Here is a 13,943-nt window from a genome sequence, read left to right as displayed (position 1 = left end):
TGGAAGAGGTGAGGAGGACGGCGCGTTTCGTTAAGGCCGTTGGTGAGAATGTTTCACGTCTCGTTTGGGGAGACGGAGGGTTCATGTTTTCTTATGGTGTGTTTTTGTATTTGTATGTTTGTTTATGTGTGATCCTTGATGTGACAATGTGGTCTGGAAGACGAGTAGTTGCTGTTTCAATATTTACAATGAGGTCCCTTTTGATCATTTTGGAGAGATGGGTTAATGACACTTGATAACCTTTTTAAAATATCATCATGGAATGTTAGAGGGCTAGGGGGATTATCTAAAATAAAACCAGTAATGACTAGAATTAACATTTTGCAAGACAAGGTAGTATACCTGCAAAAGACCCACCTAACATCCACTGAGATTTTGCGTTTAAGAAGACGATGGCAGGGACAGGTCATAACTGCGTCATTTTCGTCACACTCAAGGGGAGTAGCAATACTCATTCATAAATCGGTCCCTTCTCAAGTGACGGACATCAATGCGGACATACTGTAGTGTAGGGGGTAGATATATAATAATACAAGGTACCTTATTGGGTGAACAACTTAATTTAATAAATGTTTATGGGACAAATATTGACGGCCAACTTTTTTACAATAATCTTTTTCTAAATATCTCTTCACTTAGAGCAGTGGTTCTCAAACTTTTTCTGTCAGGCCCCCCTTTTGAGGAAGAAAAATTTTCAGGCCCCCCCACCCCGACAAACTGGTGACAAAATAGGCTGTTTTTAACTTTATTGATACAGCATCAAAAAAAGAACATTCGTCTCACGTGTTTTAGTCATTTCGGTTGTGCAAATAACAACTGTTGTGCAAATAATATTTAACACTGCACTACACACCACCTTTTGTAACATCAAAATTAACATTAGTTTTTTATCATCAACATTCCTTTCTTAATTTCTTTTCTTAACATGAACATTCACTTCACTTCTCTTAGTCATGTATGTTGTGCAAATAACTAACTTTAGCAAACCACTTTGATATCAAAATCATGAACATTACTTTTTAACATGAACATTCATTTCACTATGTATGTTGTGCAAATAACTAACTTTAGCAAACCACTTTGATATCAAAATCATAAACATTACTTTTTAACATGAACATTCCTTTCCCTTTTCTGTTGTGCAAATAACTATTTAGCAAATCACTTTTGTGACATCAAAATGAATGATTCGTTCACTTTGCAAGAACAAAAACAATTGAGTTAAATGTGTAGGAAAAAAGAACAAATGCAGATATTGGACAAGTGTTGTGAGGCAGTTTGTGAGAGTTCGTGTATTAGTGGCTGCAATGAGCCTGTTTTTCACTGCACATCATCTCAAAACGGGGTTGCAGGCTTGATACGGCCACTCGCAGGTCAGGCTCAATGTGGAGCCTAGCTCTGTACTTTGTTTTCAGTGTGGCAACAGCTGAAAAGCCTATCTCACAGAGATAAGATGTGGCGAAAGGAAGCAGAATTCCCACAGCCCTCTGTCCAATGAGTGGATGCTCCCTCTCCACACACAGCCAGAATTCAGTCAGTGTCTGAGCTGTAAACCGCATCCTCAGGGTGGAGTCTGACGTCATCTCGATGAACTGTTCCTCTTCAGCAGAGCTGAAATCAGCAGGTGCTGCTGCGTTAAAAGGATCTCTCACCCAGTCATACTGTGCGCTGTTGTTTGGGAAGTACTTTTGAAAGTATCCTCTCAGGGAAGAGATATGCTCCTGAAGACATGGAATCATGGTGTTTGCTCCAGAATCACTTGTTTCAGCAAATTCAGTCAGATTCTCAAAGCACTCTGTGTTTCCCTGATCAAGTCGCCTGCCCCACATCTCGAGCTTACGAGTGAATGCGCTGATCTTATCTGCCAGGTGAGGGAGGTGCTTGTCTCTGCCTTGGAGCTGAATATTTAATTCATTCAGCTTTCCAAAGATATCGCTGAGATAGGCCAGTTTCATCAGAAAGTGTTCATCACCGAATTTGCTCGCAGCCTCATACATTTTCTTCTCCTCCAAAAACATCCGGATTTCCTCTCTGAGCTCGTAGACGCGCGACAGCACTTTCCCACGGGATAACCACCTGGCCTCGCTGTGAAACAGCACAGCTGTATGTTGCGCACCCATCTCCTCACACAATGCAGAGAACAGCCGCGCTTTCAGGGGTCTAGTTTTTATGAAATTGACCGCACCAACAGTATCAGTCATCACCTCGTTCAGTTCAGGGCTCATCTGCCTGGATGCGAGCGCTTCCCTGTGTATTACGCAGTGCGTCCATTGCGCATTTGGCGAGGCACGCTTGATTAGTGCCTGCAATCCCTTTTTATTTCCTGCCATGGTCTGTGCGCCATCCGTGCAAACGCCCACACAGTTTTCCCATTTCAGCCCATTTTCTGTCAGGTAACAGTCAATAAGTTTGAAGAGCTCATCAGCTGTCGCTCTGCTTTGGACATACTTGCAAAACAGTAACTCCTCATATAGTGACTCAGACGTGACAAAGCGAACATAAGCAATAAACAAGCAGTCTTTATTGGTGTCGGTAGCCTCATCCATTTGTATGGCGAAACGTTTGTCTTTCATTTTTTCGATTAGTTGTTTTTCAAGATCATCAGAAATGTCGCTTATACGTCTTGCAACTGTGTCATTGGAAAGAGGGATGGCCTTTAATTTTTCTGCGCTTTTCTCATCAAGCATTGTTGACACCATATCTAAAGCTGCGGGGAGTATGAGCTCCTCTGCTATGGTGTGTGGCTTCTTGCACTGTGCAATTCTGTATGCAACTTTGTAGGATGCTGAAAGTGCTTTGCTGTTCACTGTTGCAGTTTTTACAAAAGTATGTTCCCGCTGACGGTATTCGCCGAGTTTCCTCTGAAAAAACTTGAGTGGCTTGTTAACGTGGCTGGGGTGTGATGTCTCCAAGTGTCTTTTTAATTTGTTGGGTTTCATACTGTCAGCTGCCAGAGTTCTCAGACATAAAACACAAACTGGTCGCTCCTCATCTCCCGCCACATTCACCGTAAACCCTAGAGCAAGATAGGCGTCATCATATTTTCTTAACTTGGTTTTCGGTTTATTACCGTCAGCTGGGCTCTTTGTCTCGTTTGTTTCAGAAGCATTGCATGTTTTTCTTTTCGTCCCTGTCAGATATTTCTCCATCCTGTGCACCTGAACAGCGTTTTATTGAAGAAAATCAACAACCACATGTACACACTGCTTGAACAACGTTTGTTAATTGTTCCGCCGGGAACTTACATCAAAACATTAGTTCCACCTTTTTTTCCTCCCGCGGTGTCTCGCGCCCCCCCTGACATGCCTCTGCGCCCCCCAGGGGGGGCGCGCCCCCCACTTTGAGAACCACTGACTTAGAGGTAACATTATAATGGGTGGCGATTTTAATTGCACCCTCAACCCTCTTGTAGACCGATCTTCAGGCATAGATGCCTCCCATGAACAGACAAGGAGGGTGATCTCACAGTTCATGATGGATATGAGTCTTTGTGACATATGGAGAGTCCTAAACCCTGACAAGAAGGAATTTCCATGCCACTCTTCCACGTACCATACTTACTCACGCATTGATTATTTCTTAATCTCCAAAAACCTAATGCCAAATATTAAGAATTGTACCTACGGCAGCATAGTAATCTCGGATCATGCCCCATTAACCTTGGACTACATTGCAGTAAAGCCATTTAAGGGTCCACCGAGATGGCATTTTGATAAAAAGTGGTTGCATGACCCAAGTTTTGTAAGCTTCCTGGATTCTCACACAGATATGTACTTTCAAATAAACACTACACAGACCTCTCCCTCTGTCAGGTGGGAGGCATTTAAGGCGTACATTAAAGGTCAGATAATTAGCTACACGAGCTCTAAATCGAACAAATTCCGTCGTCAAATGTCTGATTTAGAAAAAGAAATAAAACAACTAGAAAGGGACATAGCCCTTAACGACACACCTGATCTACAATGCAAATTGACATTACAAAGAGCCCACTACAATGAACTATCGTCCAATAAAGCCTTGGCAAGTATCAACAGACTCAAACAGTCATTTTATGACCAAGGGGAGAAAGCAGGCAAATTACTAGCCTGGCGAATTAAGGCATTACATGGCGAAAGAGCGATAAACGAAATTCAAAACAATGCTGGAAATATTACATCATATCCTAAATAAATTAATGAATCATTTAAAACATTTTATAATCACCTATACAAGTCTGAGCCCCCCGGCGACCCAAAGACTCAGTCAGTTTTTTTGGACGGGATACACTTTCCATGTTTGTCTGAGGAACGAAAAGCTAATTTAGATCAACCAATACAACTATTAGAATTGTCTGAGGCAATGACTAACATGAAGGGTGGAAAGGCAGCTGGTCCTGATGGGATCCCCATAGACATCTATAAAGCCTTTAAAAACAAACTGCTGCCACCGCTCCTGAATATGGTCGAGGAGATATTCGAAAAGGGCTGTCTTCCCCCAACCTTACAGGGTGCATTAATAACGGTTATCCGAAAACCAGGTAAAGACCCCTCCAGATGTGGCTCTTATAGGCCTATATCATTGCTTAATTCAGATACAAAATTGATCGCTCAAGCACTGGCTTTAAGACTTTAAAATCACCTGCCTACACTGGTGGGCCTGGATCAGAATGGCTTTGTCAAGGGCAGACAGGCCTTCCACAATATTAGGAGGTTGATCAATATTTTACATACAGAAAGGGGGGCTCCAGATACGGCCATTCTGTCCCTGGATGCTGAAAAGGCTTTTGACAGGGTGGAATGGCCGTATCTATTTGAGATATTATCCCGATTTGGGTTCGGGGAGGGTTTTTGTAGGTGGATACAAATTTTGTATAGCACCCCAAATGCAGAAGTATTAACCAATAGCATAGTGTCTGCACCATTTGCACTATCGAGAGGTACACGTCAGAGGTGCCCTCGATCTCCATTACTGGCTATCGCGGTTAGAACTCATTCTCATATCACAGGAATAACAGTTGGGGGCATTGAAAATCGCCTGGCCCTTTACGCTGATGATATCGTTTTATTTATAAAAAATGTGTCAGTGTCATTGCCAGCGCTCAATAAACTGATAAAGGATTTTGGTACGTTCTCAGGGTATAAGGTGAATAGTTCGAAATCTAACATTCTTCTCCTTAAAGAATCTGAAAAACTTAATCCACCTCTTCAAACAGATTTCCAAAATTCCCTGGAAGGCTTTAAATATTTAGGAATACAGATTACACCTGAAATAGAAGACCTTGTTCCAACAAACTATGACCCCATAATAGCTTCTGTGACAGATGCTATTAACAGGTGGACATCACTCCCTCTATCCCTGATCGGACGCATCAATATTATCAAGATGAATGTCCTACCTACATTTCTGTATCTATTTCAATCCCTGCCATTGCACCCACCATCCTCATGTTTTCCCAAAATGAAGAAAATCTTTACAAATTTTATCTGGAACAATCAGAGACCAAGGTAACGGCTATCCCTTTTATATCTACCTTGTGAGAGAGGAGGACTTCAGGTACCCAATCTGTCCTGGTATTACTGGGCAGCCCAAATAAGAGCAGCAATCTGTTGGTTCTTGGACGGAACCCCCATACCATGGGTTGAAATTGAACGTTATACAACAACTCCACTACCACTGAATTTGTATTTGTTCTCTGACTCTCCAAAACAGCTTAAAAAGAATACAAAGAACCCTTTTGTCAGGAACACAATTGATGTCTGGTTCAAAGTACAAAGCCACTTAGGTTTAAAGCCACAGATATCCTCTTTTACTCCTGTATGGGGTAACAGAAGATTTATACCAGGAACATATGACTAAGGTTTTAAAATATGGGCCAACAGAGGCATCAATAAGATCTGTGATTTATATGATGACAACAAACTGATGACCTTTGAGATGCTAAGAAATAAACATCATATTCCCTCAACACATTTCTTTAAGTATCTGCAGCTCAGGAGTTATATATCTAAGGCACAAAATCACTCACTATTATGTCCACCTCTGTCAAAGCTGGAAACAATTATAGTACATCACTCCTGTGGTCATGGACAGGTGTCTGTGATCTATGACCTTTGCAAAACTGAATCAGGAGAGTCCTCAGAGAATAAAAGACTTGCTTGGTCTACTGATTTGAATGCAGATGTAACAATTGAGGAATGGGGGCAGATATGCCACAAAGCCCAGGTTCAAACTATTAACACGAGGTTTAGACTCCTACAGTACAAATGGATTATGCTACACCATTTTGATGCAAATATTCCAGATCAATGTGTAAAATGTGATAATGATAAGGGAACATTGTTCCACTGCTTATGGGACTGCCCAAATATTAAATCATTTTGGAAAGATGTTCTGTGCACATTATCAAAAATAATTTCCGCCACATTACCAGAAGGCCCGAAACTCTGTATTCTTGGGGTTTTCCCTCTATCTCCCAGACTTAATATCACTAAGAAAAGACTGGTAGTCTTTTCTCTTCTCCAAGCTAAACACACAATAGCTGTCTTTTGGAAAAACCCAGAAAATCCCTCGATCAATCATTGGTTAAAAAATCTCTCTCATTGTTTAGCCTTAGAAAAATTGACATTTGCCATAAAGGGAAAGCCTGAAGTGTTCCATCAAATATGGGGGGAATTCTTGGAGTTTCTGGAAATAAATGTGCCTCCTAATTGACCTTGTCCTCTATAATGGTTGGATGTGATATGGCTGCTTGTCTACCGGCCTTATAACTTGCAATGTTTAAATTACAATATTTACCACATGTCCACTTACGCGTATATATATATGTCTTTTTTTTTATTTAATTTTTTTTATTTCTTTCTTGTATTTTCTTGGATTATTATGTTTTTGATTTTCCTTTATGGGATATATATTTGTGCAATGTCTTATGCTGAAAAAACGAAATACCAATACAAATATTTGTAAAAAAAAAAAAGATTATCTATAGAGTACTTTTACTTCAACACTAGTTTAGGCTAAACCAGGGAAGATGGGTATTCAGCTATACAATATAATAAGTATGTTTTTAAAATGATAATAATATAATGACTGATCCAGCTGTTGATCTAAACCAGGGGTTCTCAAAGTGCGGCCCGCGGGCCAATGGCGGCCCTCGGAAATGTTTCTGGCGGCCCGCGATAGTTAACCTGTTAAACCCCAAGTACAGTAAAATTATTGATGGTCCATCAATCCATTTTTGTGCAAAAATTGGAGAAACTAAATGATAGCATTATGGTAGCCACCGGAGGCTAGCGCAGCTTCCGGTTCCTCTACGCGTCACTCTCACTCCTTATTTGGTAACCTGAATCTCGCAAATCTCGCAAATCTCGCGAGTTGCAGTTAAGCGGAAAATCTGTTGTAAGTTATCAGAAACGGGAGTTAGCTAGCGATTTTAGCTAGTCACTGTCTGTAGATAACCCAACTTTGTGTCCTCTGAGACTGAAGGAGATGTTGCATTGTTTTTGTTGCCTTCGTTGTAGTTTTATGTGTATTTTGGATTTAATTTAGGTTAACTTCCAGTTCCGTTTGCATGCTTTTATTTTGAAGGCGAGATAACGTGTTTGACAGGAAGTTGTGGTGGCATCAGAGACAACTTGACAGATAAAGTAGTGTCTGCTATGTAACGGCAGAGAAAGTGTGTGTTTGCGTGTGTGGTTAAGTATATGAACGCACACAAAAGTCCGGTTATACAATAATAAAACAACAAGCTGTCTCTCCCAACGTCCACACTCAGGCACAATGTTATTTCCACTGAATACCCCCAGCGCGAGCATCCCCAAACTCACTCCCTGATTGGATGCACGTCCCAAAGGCGGCAAAGTGTTCACGTGAACAGCGGAAACAAAATTTGTTGGAAGTTTTCGTTGTGTAAGCGAGATGGAGGAGCCAGGGCCGTCGCGTAAAAAACGTTTTGTCAGTGAGGAGAAAAGGAAGTTCCAGGAGAAATGGAGCAACGCTTACTTCGTTTTACCTCAGGGGTCGGATAAAGTGATATGCCTCATCTGCAAGCAGGTGAATGCAATGCTCAAGGAGTATAACATAAAACGCCATTATGATACCAATCATAAAATGTATGACAAGTTTATGGGCAAGGAGCGCAGAACTAAACTTGAACAACTTCAAAGAGGTTTAACTGCCCAGCAGTCAGTTTTCACAAATCTTGCAAAATCCGGTGAAGCTGTAACACAGGCTAGCTATGTGGTAGCTCACGAAATTGCCAGGCGGAGCAAGCCGTTCAGTGATGGAGAATTTGTGCGAGACTGCATTTTGAAAGTGGCTGACATTGTATGCCCTGAACAAAAGTCAAAGTTCCGTGACATAAGTTTATCGAATGACACAGTGACACGACGAATCGAAGATCTGGCCAATGATCTCAAAGAGCAATTGGGACTACGTGTGGAAGGCCTAGGCAAGGGGTCCTTTTCTATAGCACTGGATGAGAGTACAGACATTTCTGATACTGCACAACTGCTGATTTTCATTCAAACGGTCACGGAGGACTTTGAAATAGGCGAGGAACTGCTAAGCATGGAGAGTATCAAAGACAGAACAAGGGGAATCGACATTTGTGATGCTGTGTGTCGTAGTCTCGATGCATACAATGTGGAGCTGACATCCATGGTCGGTGTCACAACAGATGGAGCGCCAGCCATGGTCGGGAGAAAGGCGGGCGCTCTCTCTTTGCTCAGCGACAAAGTGGCCAATAACGGAGGTGAGAACCTAATCAAATATCACTGCATAATTCACCAAGAAGCCCTTGCTGCTCATACGCTTGAAATGAAACATGTCATGGACATTGTTGTCAAGACAGTGAATTTCATAAAGTCCAGAGGTCTGAATCACCGTCAATTCAAAACTTTTTTGGTGCAATCAGAGGCTGAATTTGGTGACGTCATATACTTCACTGCTGTCAGGTGGCTGAGCAGAGGTGCCACACTGAAGCGTTTTTTTAATTTGAGGAAAGAAATCGCTGAGTTCATGCAATCAAAAGGACAAGATCTGCCACAGTTAAGTGACACTGAATGGCTTTGTGACCTAGCGTTCCTTGTTGACCTGAACACCTTTCTCAGCGATCTCAATGTGAAGCTGCAGGGCCATGGGAAGCTCATTTCCACATTGTTTGAAAGCGTCAAAGCTTTCCAGCGAAAACTTCAACTAGTGCAGGGACAGCTCAGAGAGGGGGATCTAACCCATTTCCCCGCCTGCAAGGTGCTCGCAGGTGAATGTGACGTTTTACATCACCTCTGTTCAGACAAGAACCACAACCTCATGGAAAAACTCCAAGAGGAATTCCACCACCGCTTCTCGGACTTCAGTGACCACGAGAAGTCATTCAACCTATTCCAAGATCCCTTCACATGTGCACCCGAAGAAGAGCCTGCAGAAATGCAGTTCGAGCTCATCGACCTGCAGGAGAGCTCTGAGGCCAGAGCAGCATATTGAGACAAGAATCTTATCGAGTTCTACAAAGGACTTTCCCCATCTACGTACCCTGCACTTCGCCAACATGCCATCAGAATGGCCTCTCTGTTCGGAAGCACATACATTTGTGAGAAAACCTTCTCCACCATGGCCATCAACAAATCCCAGCTGAGATCCAGGCTGACGGATGCCCATCTACATGCTGTCCTTCGTATAGCAACAACGGAGATGGAACCGGACATCAAAGGAATAGTAGCCAACAGACGACAGCACCATAAATCCCATTCAAAGTAGGAAAAGGTATGTTGATGACAGGCAATAATAGCCGATTTGTGTTACAAATACAACAACAATAATAATAACAATGATGATGATGAATACTGTGTTATTGTGGTCTTTGGTAAGCTTCTATTTTAAAAGTCTCTTTCTCTCCCTCCCCCCTCTCTGTCTCTCTGTATTTGTCTTGCAGAGACTATCCTGTGGTGCTTGAGTAGCTGGAATTGGTTCTGCTGATAAGACAGGAAATCCACAGCATATCACTAACTCCAGCGCAATACTCTCTCTCTCTGTGTGTGTGTGTGTGTGTGTGTGTGTGTGTGTGTGTGTGTGTGTGTGTGTGTGTGTGTGTGTGTGTGTGTGTGTGTGTGTGTGTGTGTGTGTGTGTGTGTGTGTGTGTGTGTGTGTGTGTGTGTGTGTGTGTGTGTGTGTGTGTGTGTGTGTGTGTGTGTGTGTGTGTGTGTGTGTGTGTGTGTGTGTGTGTGTGTGTGTGTGTGTGTGTGTGTGTGTGTGCAATAAAGAAAAGATTTGTTTTGGAATTTTGTGTTCCGTTTTTTCATGGGCGGCCCTCAATCCAATATTGGGTACCTAAATTGGCCCTCACTCATCAAAACTTTGAGAACCCCTGATCTAAACTGATGCTTAATCCATTAGCAATAACATTAATTATTGTCACAAAACCCTCATAAATCATGTTTATTCCAAACTTTTTTGCAGCAGTATATACTTTATACTCATGAGTAAACATAACGCTGGACGAGTTTGATGTTCAATTAACATAATGAGGAAAAGGTTCTTCACTTAAGTATCTGGCATGTCTTAAAAGTGATTATATTGAACAAAGCAATACAATGCTTTGAAATCCAAATGTATATTTGTCAGCAAAAATGTATCTGATTTGATTCAAACTATACTTACATAATTTACCGCTGGAATAGGAAAGCATTTTGTAGACTTTTCTTTGCAACAATATGTTTGATATTTTAACCTGATCTGTGAGAGAGCACTGATTTAACCCGGGACATTTGAAAGCTTTTTAAAGGATCTTCTTAGAGGAGGAGGATGAGGATGAGGATGAGGAGGAGGAGGAGGAGGAGGAGGAGGAGGAGGAGGATGACGACGATGCTCTGTCACCACAGGGGCTGCATCAGAAGAAGTAAAGGTTCCTTCCATCACATCTGAAAACGTTTAGTGAGAGCATGAAGTTATGGCGGCTAAACTTTGCTGAACTTTACAAAGTCCAGTTGAACAGTTTTGTATTGATGATTTTTTAAATACAGTTTACAATATGTGTAGTGTGTTCAAAAATGTTCAGTACTGAGCCAGCTGAACGCCACACTGATACAAAAACAAACACATAACGTTCATCTTAAGGTTCTTTAATAATCATATCAGCAACAGTTACATAGCAAAGGTCATTGGCAATGAACATTTTAAGTTGTAGGCTCCCACCAACAATGATATTGATGGGAGATACAGCATTAGCATTGAGTATAAAGATTTGGTATTCACAATGCTAAGCTAATGCAATGATTGATTATTGTGTCCAAAATTGCTAATGGTTAAGCAAAAACAGAACAGCTGGAGAGAAGCTGCAGGAGTTCATGTCGATCTCCATTGCTGGAGACTGGCCAGGTCCACTTTCTTCTTATGACTGATGTGGAGATAAAAGGAGAAAAGTGTAGAGCAAGAAAACACATCAGTATGATCATTGTAGAAATATTACATCACCAGAATTTGAAATAAATTGTTTACCTACACAATCTCTTTTTTTATTTGACTTTATTGCAAACTATTGGAAATAAAAAAATATAAATGCTTTGTATTTATCCTCAAAATATGAAGCACATTTACGTGTGATTGCCCAAAGCGGCCAGCAGTCAACAATAAGAAGTGGTGGGGCCTGTAAACAGAGATAAAGAGAGTTTGAAACAGTTCAGAGATAAAGAAAGAAAAACAGCTTCTTCTTCTTTCCGTCTGCAGGGGTTTAAAATCTTGGCTGTTAAATCAAAATACCGTACTTATTTGCTTGTATTTTTTCACTAAAGATCAGAGTAAATACCTTCTAGGTTTGCGCGTGGGTTTGCGCGTGGGTTCGTCCGGGGGTTTCGCCTGTAACGGAACAAACACAAATAATAATTAAGTTATATCATCGGTGCGATTTATGGAAAATCCTTTTTGATTAAGATGTTCAATAACCTGCTAAAGTGTGAACATTTTAAAGTAGAACAAGAGGACAACAAGTTAGAGCTTATTTAAGGAAAACATTTTTGAAATAAATCACAGATGATAGTGTTAATATATATACAAAATAAAAAAATCGAGCACATTGTTTTACCTCGCCTGCACATGCATTTATCCTCCACCAGCAGCCCGAGCCTCCTCTTTTCGGTCGTCTAACCTTCAATCTCTCAAGTGCAGTCAAATCCACCTGCGTGAAAATCATGAAGTCACCAAGTGAGAAATCATTTGTTGTATAGTTCAAAAAGTCCCTGCTCTAAATCTGTGCAGTGTCATTTAGAGCAGAAGAGTCCTGTCAGAAACACAGAGATATCGCAGCTCCTGGATGCTCTTACCCGACGATCAGGTGGAGTCAGATCCTCTCTCATCAGAGCGGCTGCTTCAGAGGAAGGTACGGTGGTGATGAGCAGGAAAGCCTGCAGACACAGGAGCATCAGCAGTGCACCTTTCTCCATGATGATGAAATGAAGAGTTTGATTATGCTGTGAAACAAACAGGCTTTATATAGTCACTGCTAACCAATCACACCCATGAGAACAATGAAGAGGGAACTTAGAGGTTGCATGCTGTGGCACGTTTTTGAAATGATTTCACAAATCCAGTTTCATCACAGCATTGACTCTAATAATCTCTGCTTTGTTGTTATAATCTCTAGACATCCCTGCCCATACCAGGAAACACATTTACATGCTTAGATAAAATAAATGTATTGACCAAATTCCCTACTGCATCTGAATATGATATAAATTAAGATTAGTCATGAGATGATTGCATGTAAAGGTACTCATGATGGATTAGGTGTCGATGATGACAAGGGTTGCAAAGAGTCTGTAATTTTCCAGGACGTTATTTCCAAGTTTGTTCCCTGTTGGGAGATGGTTAAGAGGGCAGGAAAGAAGAGTACATGTTTGGACTTATAATTGCTCTTTTTCCACAAAAATAATGAATATATTTACCTCTGAGAAGTTCAGAGGGAAATGTCTCTTTAGATGTATTTCAAATAGTGCAATAATATTTATGTTGAGGAGCAGAAGTAAACCTTTATCATTACATTACATTATATTGCATTTAGCTGACGCTTTTATCCAAAGCGACTTACAATAAGTGCCTTCGACCAAGAAGATACAAACTTGAAGAAAACAGAATCATATAAGTACATCAGGTTTCATAGAGCCAAACCATTTCAAGTGATACTCAACAGGCTTTAGATAAGCCATTCCTTTGTTAGTATGTAAGTGCGGGTTTTTTTCCTTCATATTATTGCTCGAAGTTGTGACGACCCCTCCACACCACTAGGCGTTCCGTGGTCTCTCTCTCTCTTTCTGTTTAAAGGATCCGGTTCTGTGGGGCCGGCAATTACCTGATGAGCTGCACCTGGGTCGAAAAGCCTATAAGAAAAGGGCCCAGCCAGATACGTCTCTCCCTCATACTCCTCTCATGTGAGCTTCGTGTTGCGGCTGTCTTTTTGGGTGTCTACATAATAAAAGGATTGTTACTTTCAGACCCCCGTCTCGCAGCTTTCTGTTGCAGCCCAAGAGCCGGGTTGTAACATATGGGGGCTCGTGGTTGAACCTGGAACCTGGTCGTTTCGGAGGTTAGTTTTGAAAATGGAGTCTGTTGTTTTGTGAACGGAGGGGAATTAACACACAGCTGTAGCGGGTTACGGCAGTGGACTGTGATGGAGCGCACAGCTGTTTGTTTGGGTGTGTTCTTGACGAGGGTAAGTGTGGCAGTGTGACTTAGAAGGCAGCTGTTGGTTTATGAATGGCAGTAGGAGTGGTTATTCACGGCAGTCACGTACCGTTGGTCTTGTCCCTGTTAGGCTTCAGTATGGCCTCCCTTGGAGGTCGTAGGGGGGGCTGTTAGTGTGGTGTGAACGCGGTTGGAGCTATTAGCTCGGGAGCACACCGAGGCTGCAGGTGGAGTTGCCGGTTTTCTGGTCGCTTCGCCGAGTTTAAGGTTTAAGTCCACTGAGACAAATGTAACAT

At 41.7% G+C, this 13,943-nt stretch overlaps 3 protein-coding genes and 1 long non-coding RNA gene across 4 annotated transcripts; 1 reads left to right on the top strand and 3 right to left on the bottom strand.

The window, feature by feature from the left end:
• Positions 1 to 1,295: 1,295 nt before the first annotated feature.
• Positions 1,296 to 2,573, bottom strand: LOC307019943 (zinc finger BED domain-containing protein 5-like; the record flags this gene model as incomplete). Its single annotated transcript, XM_079651040.1, has 1 exon — positions 1,296 to 2,573. The coding sequence occupies one exon, from the start codon at positions 2,571 to 2,573 to the stop codon at positions 1,296 to 1,298; it is 1,278 nt and encodes a 425-aa protein (XP_079507166.1).
• A 966-nt stretch (positions 2,574 to 3,539) lies between these two features.
• Positions 3,540 to 8,250, bottom strand: LOC307018606. Its single transcript, XR_013802462.1, has 2 exons — positions 8,132 to 8,250; positions 3,540 to 7,987 (listed from the first exon to the last, which is right to left on the bottom strand). It is a non-coding gene; the product is annotated as an uncharacterized lncRNA (long non-coding RNA).
• LOC307018605 (general transcription factor II-I repeat domain-containing protein 2A-like) lies at positions 8,194 to 9,943 on the top strand. Its single transcript, XM_079648928.1, has 2 exons — positions 8,194 to 9,738; positions 9,908 to 9,943. The coding sequence occupies exon 1, from the start codon at positions 8,545 to 8,547 to the stop codon at positions 9,457 to 9,459; it is 915 nt and encodes a 304-aa protein (XP_079505054.1). The 5' UTR covers positions 8,194 to 8,544; the 3' UTR covers positions 9,460 to 9,738; positions 9,908 to 9,943.
• A 1,134-nt stretch (positions 9,944 to 11,077) lies between these two features.
• Positions 11,078 to 12,419, bottom strand: LOC307019006 (uncharacterized protein). The gene is made up of 5 exons (XM_079649602.1): positions 12,291 to 12,419; positions 12,053 to 12,145; positions 11,777 to 11,826; positions 11,569 to 11,617; positions 11,078 to 11,368 (listed from the first exon to the last, which is right to left on the bottom strand). Exons 1-5 carry the CDS (start codon positions 12,408 to 12,410, stop codon positions 11,363 to 11,365), a joined length of 318 nt encoding a protein of 105 aa, XP_079505728.1. The 5' UTR covers positions 12,411 to 12,419; the 3' UTR covers positions 11,078 to 11,362.
• Positions 12,420 to 13,943: the final 1,524 nt, after the last annotated feature.

This window comes from Notothenia rossii (genome assembly GCF_949606895.1).
Source record: "Notothenia rossii genome assembly, chromosome: 9".
Taxonomy (NCBI): Eukaryota; Metazoa; Chordata; class Actinopteri; order Perciformes; family Nototheniidae; genus Notothenia; species Notothenia rossii.
This window is presented reverse-complemented; position numbering and strand designations above follow the sequence as displayed.